The sequence below is a fragment of the Nomascus leucogenys genome, chromosome 6, assembly GCF_006542625.1.
Source record: "Nomascus leucogenys isolate Asia chromosome 6, Asia_NLE_v1, whole genome shotgun sequence".
Classification (NCBI taxonomy): Eukaryota; Metazoa; Chordata; class Mammalia; order Primates; family Hylobatidae; genus Nomascus; species Nomascus leucogenys.
The window spans coordinates 91,230,392-91,248,504 of NC_044386.1; the positions used below are offsets into that span (position 1 = coordinate 91,230,392).

Below are 18,113 nucleotides of genomic sequence, written 5' to 3' on the forward strand. Positions count from 1 at the left end.
ATGATTCCCAGGGCACTGGGCAAAGTATAGAGAGGATCTCACCTCAGTAGTCAAGAATAATTAGCCCTAGACTGAGTACTGTTTGGGTCTAACAGACTTTTTTTTTTTTTTTTAAAGAGACAGGTCTTGCTCTGTTGCCCAGGCTGGTGTGCAGTGGTACAATCACAGCTCACTGCAGCCTTGCACTCTTGGGCTCCAGTTATCCTCCTGCCTCGGCCTTCTGAGTAGCTGGGACTACAGGCACATGCCTCTGTGCCCAGATCTTACTTTCCAGACCTCTGTGCAAATAAATTGAAAAGTTAGACGAAATTGATAATTTTATAAGAAAAAAGTGTTTACCAAAATTGACACTGTTAGATAAAAGGTTTAAAAAAGACTGATTTCCCTAGAAGAAAAAAAGAAAAACTTATCAAGGAACTACACCACAAAAAAGTACCAATCCCAGGTGGTTTCATAAAAAATTTCTGCCAAATCTTCAAAGAACAGATAGCTGCAATGCTATAAACTGGTCCTGACTTTTTTTAGAGGAATAAAATACACATATAAATACTAAGTGTATAGTCAACAGTGTGGCTGCTGTCTTAAGGCTGCCAATCCAAAACTCTAACGTAATGAACTTTGTTCAATAACAATCAGTTTTCTACCACGTAAGACCGACCTCAAAATCACCTAGCCCAGGTCCTAAAACTTTATGAATATCCTCTCCTGACTTCTCCCTTGTGAGATATTACTAAGACACAGTCAAAGTGGGTTTTCTCTTACTGTAATAAGCTAATAAACAGCTTTGTTTGATCAACAGGTTTTTCTGGCAGCCTATGGAGTAGACATCAGACAGAAAGAAAATTCAACACAGATAAGGATCAGACAGTATCTCAGAGAATAGCAGAAATAGGAATATAGGAAGTGACAGCAGTTTGGGGGGAATAATGAGAAATTTAGTTTTACTATGCTGGAAGTAATGAAGATTGAAATTCTGGAGAGCCATTAGAAGTCATATCCATAGAGATGATTGCTTTAAATCTGGGGGATGATAAAAGAAAACTGTACAGAGAAAAGTATAATGTTTCCTATACTAATCCTATAAATAAGGAATAGAAATGATTTTACTAACCCACTTACCATCCAGAAGACAGAAACTAAAAAAAAAAACTACCTTAAAAAAAACTGCTTAGCAGAAAACGCCATTCTTCTTGAGTAAATGCCAATACGGTGTGTATAAAAATGGAGTGAGAGCAGCACACAGAGACTAAACAGTTATTCAAACGGCAGAGTTTGAAGTAAGAGGTTAAAAAGCACCAAAGTCACTAAGGAGGGAAACTACTACACTTGTTTCCCCTCCCACAGCAGGTAACAACTGATTAATAATTTAAAAACTCAAATCTCCTTCAATTCATGTGTGAATGTCTTTATCTCATTAGACTGAGTTACTTCACAATTAGAAAGGTCATACAGCAATTTCTTCCAAGATTTAATGACACACTTCAGAGTAATAAAATCAGTTTGTCCAGAAAAAAAAAAAAAATCCAGTTTTTAAAACTCCATGTACCTAGAAAATCAAATCCATTTAAAATCCAGAAAATATTGTGAGATTGTAATAGATTTTATTTAGACACAATACATCTTCATCTTCACAATATCAGATAATGTTAGAACATGGAATATTTTCAAGATAAATAAAAAGAGAAACACATTTAAAAATTGTTCCTACCCACCCCATCCTCAACCCTGGTAAGTATCTATCTGCATATTCTACAAAGCAAAGCTTCTTCATGCAGTGTCCCCCAGAAACAAGCACCACCACCTGTTCCTAAAATAGCTCATGGTGAAAGAGAAGGAAATGAGAAAGCTGGCGACGTGACTAACACACTGTGCAGGGAAGTGCTCTACAACTACTGGCATGCAGTGAACGTCAAGCAGGTGAACAGAGGCTAGAACACTGAAAGGAGCTGAATGCTCCAAGCAGAAAGCCCAATTTCCTGGTTCATCTCAGTAAAAGTTTCCAGTGTAAAAGAAGTCTATCACCAAAAGGACTAAGGGTTGTTACAAAGGAAACTCTCAGGAACAAAACAGCAGTCACAAATGCCAGTTTTTCTGCAAACAATAAATCTATGTATACTAGACAAAGCAGGACTTTTCATTAAAATTAGTTTGTTCCATTACATAATTTCGTATTTAACTGTTAATCAGATAACACAGTATATTTCCTTATTTATAACTCAAATACAGGGCACCTCCAAAATGCTATTATTTTATTCTACACTGAAGATTTTGGCTCTAATTATATATATTATCAGATACACAGAATGTTTCCAATTTCTATAATCCTACAGTTTGGCTCAGGTTAATGACTCATTTATCTAATCAGGGGACTTGTTTTGCATTTCTCTTTTTGTTGTTGTTGTTGTTGCCTTCATAAAACATCACTTTTGCCACTTAAAAACTGGGTCTACCTCCAACAAAAGATAAAGACAACGAGAGTATTCTGGACAATAGGAGAAATTTCAATTAACTAGATCTTTGACAATTCAAACAGCTTAAAACAGTTCAAAGATAGAATATTTAATGAGTCACATAAAGACCATTCTAAATTTTTCTCTGATAATTGACAGACACTAAGAATATCAGAGAGCTCAGTTACAGATATGCATGGAAATAAAATGTTATTTCACTCTACTTCATCAGTGATGTTCTGGTTCATATTAGACATATGGTCCTTATATATTTCTAGGACAATTCCAAAATTAAACTCTTTGCCTTAATATACCCATCAATATACTAATACTTGTCAAACCACATATACACCTGATTGGGGCTGAAAAGATGATATAGTTATATTCTTAGCTTAAAATAGTGCAGCTTTATTCAAACACAACACCAATGTTATATTGTGTGATTAATACAAATTCATATTACATATAGCCTTCTATTTGGCTGGGTTGGTCCAGGAAGACACTTTTTGCTCACTATATGTTTTAAAATTCATGTTTATTTCTCGTTAGTGGAAAGTGAGGTGGAGGAAGAAAGTTTACAGGCAAAAAATGTAAAAGTGCATTGTAGCTAAAAACTACTGGATTATTTTAGACCAAGGATGAGTAAACTAAACCAAGGATCAGTAAACTATGGCCAACAGGTCAAATACAATCCACTGTCTGTTTTTGCAGTTTTATTACAAGACAGTCATGCCCATTTGTTTACTTAGTGTCTATGGCTGCTTTCACACTACAGTGGCTGAGTTAAGTAGTTAAGTTAGGTAGTTGCAATAGAGACTATATGACCCACAAAGTCTAAAATATTTGTTATCTGGCCCTTTACAGAAAAAATGTAAGGACCACTGCTCTAGACCTTTTAGGATACAACATGGAAAATTTCTACATTAGTGCCAAGTCAAATAATCTTAATTTTGCCTAATTTACGGCTTTTTAAAGTGCCCTTTATTTGAGTTCTATTAAATTAAGGTTTAGCTCAGTTGCTGTGTTCACTGAGGTTTCCCATGTACAAACCATTACATGGGAAGAAGCTGTGAAGGTTAGCTTTAGATTAGCAAAGACTATCTCCATCAGATTTGCTTGCTATTTTTCTTATATTGCTGTAAAATTACCATTTCGGAGTCACTGTGAGAGGCCTGACCCAGGCTGGGTGCAGGCCCTAGCTCACAGTGAGAAGCTTGGTCAAGGGAGAGAAGGGGCTCAATAATGTCATCGTAATCATCTTCCTCTGTATCCCCCTCCCCATCGGCAAAAGTACCTCTAGTCAAGAAATCGGAGCGCGTCCGCGCCATTCGAGCTTTCTTTTTATGGGCCGGTCTGGCAACCTGCTTGACCAAATGATAAAACAAATAACACAACAATGTTTGGGGTTTTTATTCTTTTTGAGATGATGCCAATGAAAGACATCAGAGGGCTCATGAATTTCTTGAAATATCCCTCCACCCAACCATGCCCTTTCCACTAGCAGAAGTGACAGGCATGACCAAAAGGAATCTGTATACATTACTCTGGATGAAGGACTAGAATGGAAGCTAAATCTACACTGTTCTACATAGCCAAAGAAGTCATCTTTCATTGCCATAATAAGTCAACAAAGTCACTAGCACAAATTGCCTTCTTTTTCTTAGCAACTGGGTTTTTAGGCACCATTCCGCAGGGGCCTGGAGTACACCTTCATAATTATAACAATCTCAGCTCATGGCTTCTTTCTCTAAAAACGCTTGGGGGTAAATGGGTAGATGAGGTGCTCTACCTACAAGAATAATAATTTCCAAAATAATGCGCATCTCTTTTGCATAGAAGATAGATAAACAAGACTCAATACTTACCTCTCTTTGGCCTGGCCCAGCTAACTTCACAGGTTTCCATGCTGGTTCATCTTCTTTACGGAGTTGAGGATTTTTACTGTTTAAGGCTTCTTTGCTGACACTTTAAATAAAACAATGAAATTACATTTCAGTTCTTAGCAGATATCCCATGGAAGCCAGGTTAAAGACTTCCAGCAAATTCCATAAATATTTTCAGATCTTAGTCAATTCCCAAGACAGTAAGTCATATTTTTTCTGCTTAGCTAATTAGTAATAATAATCCTGAACCTATGCATATGACTGAATTACTAGAGGCCTGATGATCAGTGGGTATATTCCACTATGAATATGACATATGTTTAAGAATAGTAGCTGCAAAATAAACTCAAGAAATAAAATAGATCTGACGATGAGGAAAGGAAAATACCAAACCCCTGAATCTTTATAATACTAGTCTTATAAGGGGACTTTCCATCTAATCATTATAAAATACTTGAAAAATAGCCATCCAGTGATGAGGATCTCATTATATTTTATACTGAGATGGTTCCTACTGGTTAGAAAACTCCTTCTGAAATCTCTCTTTGTAGCTTTCATCCACTGTCTGAGTTTTAAAACTTGACGTTGAGGCTGGGTGCGGTGGCTCATGCCTATAAACCCAGCAGTTTGGGAGGCTGAGGCAGGTGGATCACCTGAGGTCAGGAGTTTGAGACCAGCCTGGTCAACATGGCAAAACTCCGTCTCTACTAAAAATACAAAAATTAGCTGGGTGTGGTGGCAGGCGCCTGTAGTCCCAGGTACTTGGAAGGCTGAGGTAGGAGAATCACTTGAACCCAGGAGGCAGAGGCTTCAGTGAGCCAAGATTGTGCCACTGCACACTCTAGCCTGGGTGACAAGAGTGAAACTCTGTCTCAAAAAAACCAAAAAACAAACAAAAAACTTGATGTTGAATAGAATAAAATCAACACTGGCAGGATAAGAAATTGTTATCAAACTAAAAGTATGCTCCAGACAATACAGGTGTTACAGTGTTAGCTTATGAAAATTTAATTTTGATTGAATAACTGTATGATGAGACTGCTTTATCATTAAATTCTGGGCAGAAATGGATGTCAGAATCTGATGAAAAAATGTATATAACCTACACCTTCATGGCCCCAATTACCTATATTAACTCAGTACCATGAGTCTCATCAACAACATATTGATAATCTCTCCTGAGCAAAACTATTAAGCTCCTTGAGGATCGTATCTTACTTCCAAGCATAGTGCTAGCTAAAATTAGACACTAACTTATGATACTAGTTGGTAGATGAATTGTTCTTCCATTCAAAATCTTTCATTTAATTTTTATAAAAGAAAGTCTAGGAGCCATAAGAAATTATCTTGCCCTTTGCCTCTATGCAATAAGCCCGAAATAAACACAAATAGATGCAATCTTTGCTAGCTAAAGGCTTCTTAGAGATCTCCCTTTTTGAGCAATGTATGTACAATGCGTGTAAGCCTAGCAATCCTGGCTTGTCCTAAAGGATTCTCTTCTGGCTATCAAAATCTCTCTTGCCACAGTTGAGCCTATTGGACCTTCATTTATCCTCCAAAGAGAAACAACAATTAATAGGATCTTGATAGTACTTGACCACTGCAATTAACCTTTTAACTCACAGCATTTTCTTTAGACTTCACCATGAATTCTTTTGTCCTTTCTCATTAAACAGTTAAAAACTACTGTGTACTCATCACCACTACAGTACAAAAGGGACACTAACCTAGTATTACTTTCTAATCATAAAATCCAATGCCGATCCTTAATGATGAAATGCAAGTTCTAGTCCCAGCCATTTCTCTAAATATATGATCTTGAGTAAGTCATTTCACCTCTGTGGGCCTCAGTGACCTTACCTGTAACATGTGGGAACTGGACTACATAATTCAGAAGCACCAACATTTATGATTCTACAAAATTTTAATGTTTCTAATATTACTTATACAACAGGATGAGATTTAAAGTATGAATTTTATCTGTAGAGTTTAATATAATCTAATATACAATAATTTTAAAGATAAGTAGATCATTAATAAAGCAATAAAGGAAATCAGCTCAAACAGACCTACAACTATATATCTTGGAAAAATAAGATAAATATTTCATAAGGATGATTAATATTTTTTAGAATCCACAATTTGTTTTCTACAAAACAAATTCATGGATCCAACAGCTACTTTATAAGTGTATACACCTATAATACATACACACACGTCATAATTAACAGACATTAAAGAATATTAAAGAACTCACTTATAGATATGCATGGAATATCATGTATCACTAAACTTAGAATGACAGGGAATATGTTTTTAACACTCTCTTATGGGTGCATATGCTACACAGAGCCTTTGAACTTCTGGGAAATCTGTAGGTTAATGGGTGGGAATAATACTTAAAGCTGTCATTAAGCTCAACTGCACTTTGTAATACTATAGAGACTCTTGGTGGAAAAATCAATTATTGATCAGGTCTCTTGCCCACATTTACAAAGGATTTCTCTAAAATCCATATGAAATTTTAAAGGGTGGAACATTTAAATGTTTGGGTTATATATAAAAGGAAAGAAAAGGTTATTTTCATTGTTAATGTAAAATTTTTTTTTTAGCCCAAAGATACAGCCCTCCTTTCATTTCAATGATGACATTCTCCTGTAAGAACCAAAAGAATCTACCAAATACAAAGACAATACAAGTATCTTCAATTTTGTTAAATTTGTTTTTATGTACCACTTAAAATTGCTTTTCTCATGACTACCTCTAGTTTAAAAAAGTATAAAGAAATTCTACTTAGGGCTGGGTGCGGTGGCTCACACCTGTAATCCCAGCAATTTGGGGGGCAGAGACAGGTGGATCACCTGAGGTCAGGAGTTCGAGACTAGCCTGACCAACATGATGAAACCCCATCTCTACTAAAAATACAAAAATTAGCCAGGCATGGTGGCGTGCACCTGTAGTCCCAGCTACTCGGGAGGCTGAGACAGGAGAACTGCTTGAGCCCAGGAGGCAGAGGTTGCAGTTAGCTGAGATCACACCACTGCACTCCAGCCTGGGTGACAGAGTGAGACTCCATCTTAAAAAAAAAAAAAAAAAGAATTTCATTTCTATTTATATGAGGTATAAAAAGTAAACTCTTGGAAACAGAAAGTAGAATGATGGTTACCAGGGGCTAGAAGGAAAAGCAGAGCTGTTCAATAGGTACAGAGTTTTATTTTGCAAGAAGAAAAAGTTCGAGAGATCTTTTGCAAAACAATGTACATATAGTTAATACTACTGTACTGTATTATTTAAAAATGGTTAAGATGGGAAATTTTATGTTATGTGTTTATTACACACAAAAAAGTATAATGAACGTAATGATGACCATAAATAGACCAACAGCTGTAACAAAACAAATTAACTTCTTTAAAGCCTGAAACGAACAACCTTGGACTACTAAACCTCACAGCTGTAAAGCAACCAGTATTCGGTGAATGCCTACTATGTTTATAGGCACTGTACTGCCCTTCACAAATGCTTCTCACTTAATGGGGAGGAACCCAGTATTTACTCTGCTATTCATGATTAGTCAAGGATTCCTAGGGTATAACTACATCCAACTGCAGGTGATGGTAGAGTTAACAATTAGGGAATATTTTTACAAAGAGAAAATGGCCAAGTTGAGCAGCCACTTTACACAAATAGTTGGAGCAGAACAAGGCACCTTAATAAAAATACTCCAAGAAGTTTCCCATTTATACATAAACATAAATAAACATTTCACTTACAGGGGAATACTCATATTGTCCTTTGGAGTGAAGAAAATGGGCCTAGTATTTCCCTCTCTGGAAAGGTCATCAGAATTGTGGCCATAAGACTGAGTTGGCCTAAAGTGTTCTCTTTTTGAAATGCGATTATTAGAGAGTTTACAGGCTACATTCAGCTGGGTGCCCATTCTGTCTGTCTTGGATAATTCCTTGACAGTACTGGATTGGCATGGACTTCCTTTTCTTTCAAAGAACACGGTGACAGGTCGGTCCTTTGGGGTTAAGTGAGTAGAGGAACTGTCTTTTGGGGCAAGAGCTGCATCTTTTACTGATAGGGACCCCAGTACATTAAGTTCTCCCTTATTTGAGGTATTTAAGCTGAGGAGAGAGGATGGCCTCTCTACTCTTTGCTTTGACTGATAGGAAGATGGTGCCACCAAACACTCTCCAATTCTTGGCTTTTCAATTGTCTTGAAGGCTTTGCGCTCCTTCTCTAAAATATCTGTTTGCTGGCGAATCTGTTCCATCATCTCTTTTTCATTTTGTTGCTGCAACTGCTTTTGCCTTTCTTCCTTCTCAGTGTTTAGCTTTTCTAACTTCTTAAGCACAGGATTAGAAGACTCTGTATTCAAAGAAGGAACAATTTGATCTTTTCCTGAGCAGTGATACCTTCTAGTTTCCCTGTTGATATCCAAAGTAAGAGCTTCCCCCGGTGTGTCTTCATTTTCCAATAGTTTGTTTCTTTGGATACTTGTGTCTAGTTGGGAATTTGTTTTCAGTGGGTCTTGTTGGGGGATATAAAAAAAAGTAGGTAGACTACTTGAAATGAAGGAGTCTTTCAGCTGTGGTTTACAGGTAATAGACTCAGAACTGCAGACCACCTTTTCCTTCATAGTTCCATCCTTCAAATGCTCTGCATAGCTAGTCTCATTTGAGGCACTGAGGGCATTGTCCCGTGAATCAAATTTTGGACTGCTGGATATCTTAGGTGACGGAAACTGCAAGTCTCCTTCATCTGAAATGACAGACTCTAGTTTGCTCTTTTGGCTTTCTTCATAGCTCAGAAGTTCCAAGCTTCCTTGAGAGCTCTCACTATCAGGTGTACCCCGTGGAGATTGAAGGCCTTCAGGCACCAATTCTGTAGACCATCTGCGATCCTCTGAAGGAGAAACACCACCAAGAGAACGAACTTTCAGCAATTCTAAGCTAAATATAGCTTGCTCTAGTTCTCTCATTCTCCTACTTTCTCTTTTAGCCCGGCCTACTTTTTTCTGTTGGAGATCCTCCAAGGATCTGGGTCTCTCTCTTACAAGCACGTCTTCCTGCAAGACCACACCACTCTGGCTTTGTGCTCTCTCCTGCTGCTTGTTTGGTGACTCCTTCAAGCAGTCCACCGAACTTTCATGGCTAATTCGATTACTCTCTATTAGACATTTACATTCCTCTATGGCTTTTATTCTGTTGTCAAAAGAACAATCCTCCCATTCTGAAGGGTCCGAACCCTGAATTTCCAGAGATCCATATCCCTTAATATTCACCAATGCAACTTCTGATTTTGTTTCTCTTAGCCTTTGTTCTTTTAAAGCTTTAAATCTATATAAAAACAGACAAAATGGGTTACAGAAATATCTTAGTTACCACGGAAAAGAACATATTTCCTGAGAATTTAAGAAAAAATGCAGAGTTGTAAAATCTTTTTATAATACCTAAGTACTTCTTAAACTAACTTGAATGCACATTTCATAATTTTCCTATTTCCATGAGTCAGATGATATTTCATTAAGTCTATTACTTCTACCTAGGCATTTCAGTCAAAATGTAAACTAATTCAGAAGTAAAGCTCTCATTTTAATAATGCCTTTATTTTAAAGTAAACCTCAAATTAAAGTGAAATTTTAAGTGTGAAATTAAAGTGAAATTTTAATTTAAGTGTGAAATTAAAGTTTCTAAAAGTAACGACAGTTGAATATTGCCAACTTTATAAGATTCAGCCTAATGTAAAAGTTAATTCTTAGCAGTTATGATCACAGACCATGTAGATTTTCAATCCAATTTAATTCAATAAAACCTTATTTAACTTCCATTATAGACAATACAATGTGGGTTAAAATAGGTAAAAGTATCACAGTATAGTGGAAAAGACAAATTGTATACAACCAATTCTAATACAAATTAGACAAGTGTTAATGCAGAGGTATAAACAAAGTACTTGGGAAAAGCAATTATAGTAACAGAGATTACCTTTGTCTTGCTCTGAATCCTCTACATGTTGATTGCAAAAGGATAATTTTTTTCCTTTGTTCTTGGTACCTTTTACTTTCCCTGTAGGCTTTCCATCTTGCTTGTATGCAAATAGCAGCCATGTGCCTGCGCCTATAGTGATCTCTCCATTTCTGCTGGATAACGATGGCTGCAGCCCGTAGCTCCAAGTACCGCTGCCTCTCTAAGTGAGCACGCCAGGAAGCTTGGAGAAGAGCAGCTGCACTAGCCATAACAAAAGCATCCTTCTGCACAGCTGCATCTCTGACTTGCTTCTGATTTAGGTAATTCCTCCAGAATCTCTGTGGGGAAGACAAAGTAACAGAAACTGGTTGTCATATCTTACACTGCATTGTCACAGAAAAAAAGAGGATAAATTTCTTATGCCATAATTACAGGTTATGTGGCTATGCAGCTAAATTCTTGGTGATTAAAAATAAGTTTTCTGGCCAGGTGCGGTGGCTCACGCCTGTAATCCCAGCACTTCTGGAGGCTAAGGCAGGCGGATCATGAGGTCAGGAGATCGAGACTATCCTGGCTAACATGAAACCCCGTCTCTACTAAAAATAAAAAAAAAAATTAGCCGGGCGTGGTGGTGGGTGCCTGTAGTCCCAGCTACTCAGGAGGCTGAGGCAGGAGAATGGTGTGAACCTGGGAGCTGGAGCTTGCAGTGAGCTGAATTCGCACCACTGCACTCCAGCCTGGGCAACAGAGTGAGACTCTGTCTCAAAAAAATAAAAATAAAAAAACTAGTTTTCTACAAAAGCAGAAGTACACCTGAAAAAGATAAATAGAAGAAAGTTTTCTCTTCCAGATATGTTTGGCTAAAACAGCTATTTTAAATAATTAACCTTGAAGAAGTTAATTACAGAACCTAATTTAAAATTTTTGGATGATTTCATGTCCTTCAAATTATTAGTAACTTTAACATATTATATTCTTTTGTTACAATTTTCCCAAATAACACTAGTGGGTTTAAGGTAATCCTGACACACATTCCAAAGATGAAGATACTAAAGATTTTCTTGCACAAATGGAAAAGATCTTATGGAAATGATATAAATCAATGAGGGAGTTAATAAAACAAATAAAATGTAAAATAAGGTACCTATCATCCAAAATGAGTGTCTAAAACCAACGGTATACATACAACTCTCAAACATCACTCCAAAAACTATTAAATAAAAACAACTATGTCAAAAAGTATTAGGTAACTCTTTAGCCCCTACTCAGATCTCACAAGACATTATAACTACAAATTCAATTTAATTTAAATTCAATGGAATCAATATTTATTAATAGTCTATTATATGCCAGATAATCTGTTGGGTGTTATGAGCACTTCAAAATTGGGTACGACATATTCTCATTTCTGAAGTTTACATTATTATTGAAAATGTTTTACAGTAAAAAGGTTCTGGTTACTAAACAAAGGCCAAATAAACTAGTCAATTTCATGCAAAGAATCCTTTGCTTCTCACCTGGATAATAACAGATGCTTGTCTCAGATGGAGGAAATGCTGCCTACATAGCAAGACCCTGAACCATCGCTGCAACAATATGATTCTGCGGAGCACCTCTTGGTGAAGCAGATCTTGTAAGTGCTGTCGTTCCTGCTCCTTTAGAAAGACCTACCAAAAGGAAGAAAGATGAGGAATGCAGCTTAAGAAGAAATGAGAAATTTATTTCATGAATCATCCTTTCTGTGATAAGCTTTTAGAGAAGAACAAACATAGTGGCAGGCATGTAAATGAAGTACTGATAAATATTCCTACAGATTTATCCAAAGTAGTCATTCTCAAATTGAAATGGAGATAGTACAATACGGAAGGTGAGCTGGGTGTGGTGCTACATGCCTATACTCCTAACTACTCAGAAGACTGAAACAGGAAGGTTGCTGAAGCCCAGGAGTTCAAGTTCTACAGCCAAATAGAGACCTGTTCTACAGAAAAAAAAAGACAAAGAAAAAAAGGAAGGTAAGGAAGGGAGGAAGGGAGGGAGAAATGACAAGGCAAGCAAGAATATCAAAATTCCAGCGCCAGAGATTATGATACATTACTCCATTGGGGAAATCACTGCTATGAGTAAATGTATTACTGGTAATAAGTCATATTTTTCAAGGGTGTTGGGGTGGGGAAAAAAGTTGAAAACCATAGATCTTGAAGCTTGAATCATATAATGAATAAACCAATTATAACGGTCTTTTTGAAATCCAGCGTGCATTAAAAGCTTCTCACTGTCCAAAGTTATTAATAAGTTTATTTTATTTACTCTTTCATTCCACTAATGTTTAGGGTTTGGGAGGCTGCAAAGGTTAAAGAGACATATCTCTTTAGAAACAGGAATTATACCTCTCATTTGAGAGCAAGTAGATATTATATACCCAAAGAGGAAGATGGTAAACTAATAAGGGCCAGAGACAAAAGATCTCACCCGAGTAACACAAAGAGTGAAAATAATAATAAAGGCATGCACAGGAGACAATGGGACAATTAATCTCCATAAAAAAGATATTAAGTAATGTGAAGCCACAATATGAAGGTTCTCAAAAAAGAGAAAGATGTTTGGATTTAATGAGGAGGTTATCAGGGGGTTATTATCAAGCAGGAGGCAGACAAAAAGAACTAAGTATATTAAGATAATTTTAATATTATGAGTAGAATAAATTAAATGGAATGACAAATACACTAGAATCAGACAAGTAAGCTGTTCACTGTATAAGCAATGTAGATGAGAAGAGATAACGAATAAAAATAAAATGGAAGCAGTAGTAATGGAGAAACAGAAAGCGATGTGAGAATCTCTTTGTAAAAGAAAAAAAAATCCCGAAAACTTTGTGAAAGGATTAAAGTTAAAGTGAACGGTATGCCAAAGACAATTATGGTTTCTAGACTGAGACACTGGAAAAAAGGTGACAGAGAAATAAAGTATTTGATAAATTTAAGAGCAGATGAATCTGGATATGGTCACCTTGGGCAAGCTGGCTTGGAGATTACAGTAGAATATCTATGGAGAGATGATTTTTAGGCAGTTAAAATTATAGTCAGAACTAGAGCACTGGCCAGAGCACTGTGATTAATATTGACTACATAATTAAATAAAAACCTGGGCCTAACCAATTGTCTTCTGATATCTGATTCACTGTCTTTTTAATAAACAATCTCATAGGCAAAAATTATTATTTTTTAAATAAATGCACTCAATTTTGACCAGAGTTATACAGATTATATTTACCATGGTTTTTCCAACTTGATAATTATCTGGATTAAGATTTATTTTCCTGAAGAAATCCTGAATGTTAAATTTGGATGGAATAATATTTCGGGGAAGAAGTACATGGAAGTGGCTCACAAAATCCTGAAAAATAATTAAAAAATATTGTAAAATCAGAGAATAGTGTATGTAAAGAAGACCTTAAACTAATTATCATTTTATTAATCTTTTATCTTTCTTTTAAACAGGGTGAAACCAAGAAGTGCATGTTAATTTAAGATATAATAAAAGGTTAATTCGAAAAACATAAGAGGCGGAGAAAGATACTGGGTTCTACATATCATGTCATCAAAAGGGAATGAGAGGAAAAAAAAGGGCAGAGGTTAATTATCCCTTTTGAGAAAGCTTTATAAAAGACCAAAGAAAAAGTTATTTAAAAAGAACCTAAAATTTCTATCAGGAAAAAAAAAAGCAAACGTGGCAGGATGGGGACAGGGTATCACTGAGAATGAGGCTTTCCGTCCTAGTAACAGCAAAGACTTGCTCAGTTGCTGAACAGCTTCAATATAATTTCCATACCCATAGCAGCAATTGCTGATAAGAGTAGCTGTGAGCCTTGCTGGCAGCTTACTATGAAAGAAAATCCTGCCGAGAAAACTTTAGGGAAAACCAAATGGAATCTTTTCACTAGATAATTCTCATTGAACTATTTCAGTTACTGGAGAGGTCAGTGCAAAGAATTATTATATCAGGAGTAAATTTAGTATTAGCAAACATTCTGTTCAAACGAGAATAGCCAAGTACTGGATTCTATTACAACAAGCTTAATGAGATTGCTGCCATTCAATCAAAGTAAATACTGTCTATCCCTTTTCAATTCCGTATACAAAACGTGAAATGGAAAGGAAGAATTAAGGGAAATAAGCCCCAAAGAAATAATAAGCAAGATATGTGAGAATCATTTACTTGATGTGTCTAAATATGTAACTATCACTATAAAAACAGAACCTGGAAAGAGTATTTGGAGCTGTATCCTGATTGGCGAATTCGAACTGTTTCCAGCATCCCGGTGTATCGAAGCTGTCTAAGTACCAAGGCATCATTGAACCTTAAGGGCAGCTAAAGCAAATGGAAAAAAGATTAACCCAGAACAGCAGATCTCCAAATTAATTATCTGTTTATAAGCATGGCTAACTGTTGAGTATCTAGAGATTGACTGGAGGTTGTCTGGTTAAGATATATAGTAACTAAGCTGATAGGTAGGGCAAGCTCACCTCTCAGCTGATAGCTTCAGAAAAGTTCTGACTGCCCAACCCTAGGGAAAAGAGAGAAACCAAGCTTCCAGGCTTCTCTGGTTGTGAAGAGATAGGACCTTAAAGGCTCAAAAAGAATGTAGTCACCCACAGAGGCCACATAGTCCAATCACTACAAAATCTGTAACAAGATAACCTACAACTGGGTGTGGTGGCTCACGCCTGTAATCCTAGCACTTTGGGAGGCCAAGGTGGGCTGATCACCTGAGGTCAGGAGTTCAAGACCAGCCTGGCCAACATGGCAAATCCTCGTCTCTACTAAAAATACAAAAATTAGCCGGGTATGGTGGTGCACACCTGTAGTCCCAGCTATTCAGGAGGCTGAGGCAGGAGAACTGCTTGAAACCAGGAGGTGGAGATTGCAGTGAGCTGAGATCATGCCACTGCACTCCAGCCTGGGCAACAGAGTGAGACTGTCTCAAAAAAAAAAAAAAAAAAAAAGAAAATTCTTTTCTGACAGGACTTCAAGAGGTATTTGCTTCTCAAATTCTGGGTGATGCTAAATCAAATCCACATAAACACCTTACAGGCAGGGAAGTGTGGAAAAATCCATGAAAGTGTTTATAACATACTATTTTCCTTATAAATATTATAGTTAGTGCTTCCCCTCCACTTATGCTGCTTAAAAGTATTTAAAGTTCAGTTTGAAGTAAGCTGAGGTATGTGCTCTCATTTATAGGACATTTTTACCTTTTCAGCATTAGAGCGAATGCATTTTACAAAATATGGTTCTGCTTGACCAAGTGTTTCCATTAGCTTGCTTAATGATGCCTGCAACAGAAAGCAATATAATTATCATACTCTCCCATTCCAAACTATTAACAAATAATTTATAAATATAATCAATATGCTGGCAAAACACTCAAAAAGTAGAGGCACACATAGAAAGAGGTTTGTTTTTGAAAAGCACATTGTGTATATTCTCATACTGGTTAAATTATGGATAATTAAGGATAAAGATGGTAGTTTAGTATTAAAGCAGATAGCCTGGAAATAGTAAATATTGCAGATGTTTTCAGAATAATCAAATACAGATTTTTTTCACTTTTCTTCATATTTCATCAAACAATTTTATTCAAACTCATGTATCCTACAACTTTTAAAATGATTCAGGAGGGTATCCAGTAAGGAAGTACTCCCTTGCTTTACTTTAAATGTCTACAGAGTATGTAATGATATCCCCTTTTTTATTCCTGATAATGGTAATTTGTACATTCTCTCTTTCTTCCTGATTAGTGGCTAGAAATTTATCAACTTTTTGATTTGCTTAGCCCAGGCATGGTGGCTCACGCCTATAATCCCAGCATTTCGGAAGGCCGAGGAGGGCGGGATCACCTGAGGTCAGAAGTTCGAGACCAGCCTGGCCAACATGGTGAAACCCCATTTCTACTAAAAAAATACAAAAATTAGCCAGGTGTGGTGGTGCCTGGCTGAGGCATGAGAATTACTTAAACCTGGGAGGTGGAGGTTGCAGTAAGCCAAGATGGTGCCACTGTGCTCCAGCCTGTGCAACAAAGTGAGACTCTGTCTCAAAAAAAAAAAAATTTGGATCTGCTTAAAGAACCAGCTTTTGGTGTCAGTGTCCTTTTTTTTTTTTTGTCTATTTTTCTGTTTTTCATTTCATTGAATTCTGCTGTTATCTTTATTATTTACTTCTCTCTGCTTGTATTGGGTTTCATATATTCTTTTTATAGTTTATCGAGGTAGAAATTTAGATTATTGAATTGAGACATATCTCCTTTTCTAATAAAAGCATTTAGTGCTATAAATTAACCTTGGAGCACTGCTTTAGCTGCATTGCACAAATTTTGATATTTCATTCTATTTAAAATATTACAAAATTTTCCTTCCTCTAAAGAATGTATTATTTAGAAGTCGCTTTTACATATTCTAACTATTTGGGGATTGATATCTTTCTTTGATTTCTGGTTTAATTCTATTATAAATATAACATTTTGTATGATTTTAACCCAAAATTGTTAACGTTTTATGGCCTAGTTCATGATCTACCTTGGCAAGTATTTCATGGGCACTTGAATGCATATTCTGCAATTGTTGGTTAGGTTGTTCTACAAATTTCAGTTAGGTCAAGTAGGTTAATCGTTCTATTTAAGTCTTCCATATCCTTCCTAATTGTCTACTTACCCTATCAATTACCAAGAGGTATGCTGAACTTTCCAAGCATAACTGCAGATTTCTCCATTTTTCTTTTAATTCTATCAGTTTTTGGTTCAGGTATTTGGGAGCTCTGTTATTAGATGAATATACATGTAAGACTTGGTAAATTGCACCCTTTATCACTATGAAATTATCTCCCTTTATCCCTGGTAATTTTCTCTGTTCTGAAGTCTATTTTGTCTGACTCTACTATAGACACTATAGCTTTCTTTTGGTTTTTGTTCACATGGTTTATTTTTTTCATTTTTTAACCCTTTAGTATCATTGTATTTAAAGAGGTTTCTTGTAGATAACATACAGTTAGGCATTATTTTATCCAATCAGATAATATCCAATTCTTTTTTTTTTTTTTTTCTGAGACAGTGTCTTGCTCTGTCGCCCAGGCTGGAATGCAGTGGCATGATCTCAGCTCACTGCAAGCTCCGCCTCCCAGGTTCATGCCATTCTCTTGCCTCAGCCTCCCGATTAGGTGGGACTACAGGCCCCACCACCACACCCGGCTAATTTTTTTTGTATTTTTAGTAGAGACGAGGTTTCACCATGTTAGCCAGGATGGTCTCAATCTCCTGACCTCGTGATCTGCCCGCCTCGGCCTCCCAAAGTGCTGGGATTACAGGCATGAGCCACCGCGCCCGGCCGATAATATCCATTTCTTAATTGGACTGTTTAGAGCATTTACATTGTTAATAATTAGTATGGTTGGATTTAGGGCTACCAATTTTATTACTGGCCTTCTGTTTGTCCTCTCTCATTTGTTCCTCCCTTCCTCCTCTTACTCTCTCCCTATTTAAAATAGACTTTTGGGGCAGTTTTAGGTTCACAGCAAAAATGAGCAGAACATACAAAGAATTCCCATATGCCCCTTTAACCTCACATGCACAATTTCCCCTATAATTAACACCTTGCATTAGTGTGTTATATGTGATGAACCAATACTGACACATGATTATTAACTATAGTCCATAATATGCATTAGGGTTCATTCTTTATGTTGCACATTTATTGAGTATATTTTATGGTTCCATTTTAGTTCTGCTATTACCTTACTAACCGTTAACTCTTTTTTAA

General features: G+C 36.5%; 1 protein-coding gene across 5 annotated transcripts in view; it reads right to left on the reverse strand.

Annotated features, from left to right (window-relative positions):
- The window catches only part of MYO9A (myosin IXA), a 304,154-nt gene that overhangs the window by 76,454 nt on the left and 209,587 nt on the right, over positions 1–18,113 (reverse strand). For all 5 annotated transcript variants that reach the window (XM_030814687.1, XM_030814685.1, XM_030814686.1 and 2 more), the window contains 7 exons: positions 15,558–15,638; positions 14,563–14,673; positions 13,576–13,698; positions 11,823–11,972; positions 10,324–10,643; positions 8,104–9,675; positions 4,316–4,415 (listed from right to left, as the gene is read on the reverse strand). In XM_030814687.1, coding sequence (XP_030670547.1) covers positions 4,316–4,415; positions 8,104–9,675; positions 10,324–10,643; positions 11,823–11,972; positions 13,576–13,698; positions 14,563–14,673; positions 15,558–15,638 — 2,457 coding nt within the window. The remainder of the gene's footprint in view (positions 1–4,315; positions 4,416–8,103; positions 9,676–10,323; positions 10,644–11,822; positions 11,973–13,575; positions 13,699–14,562; positions 14,674–15,557; positions 15,639–18,113) is intronic.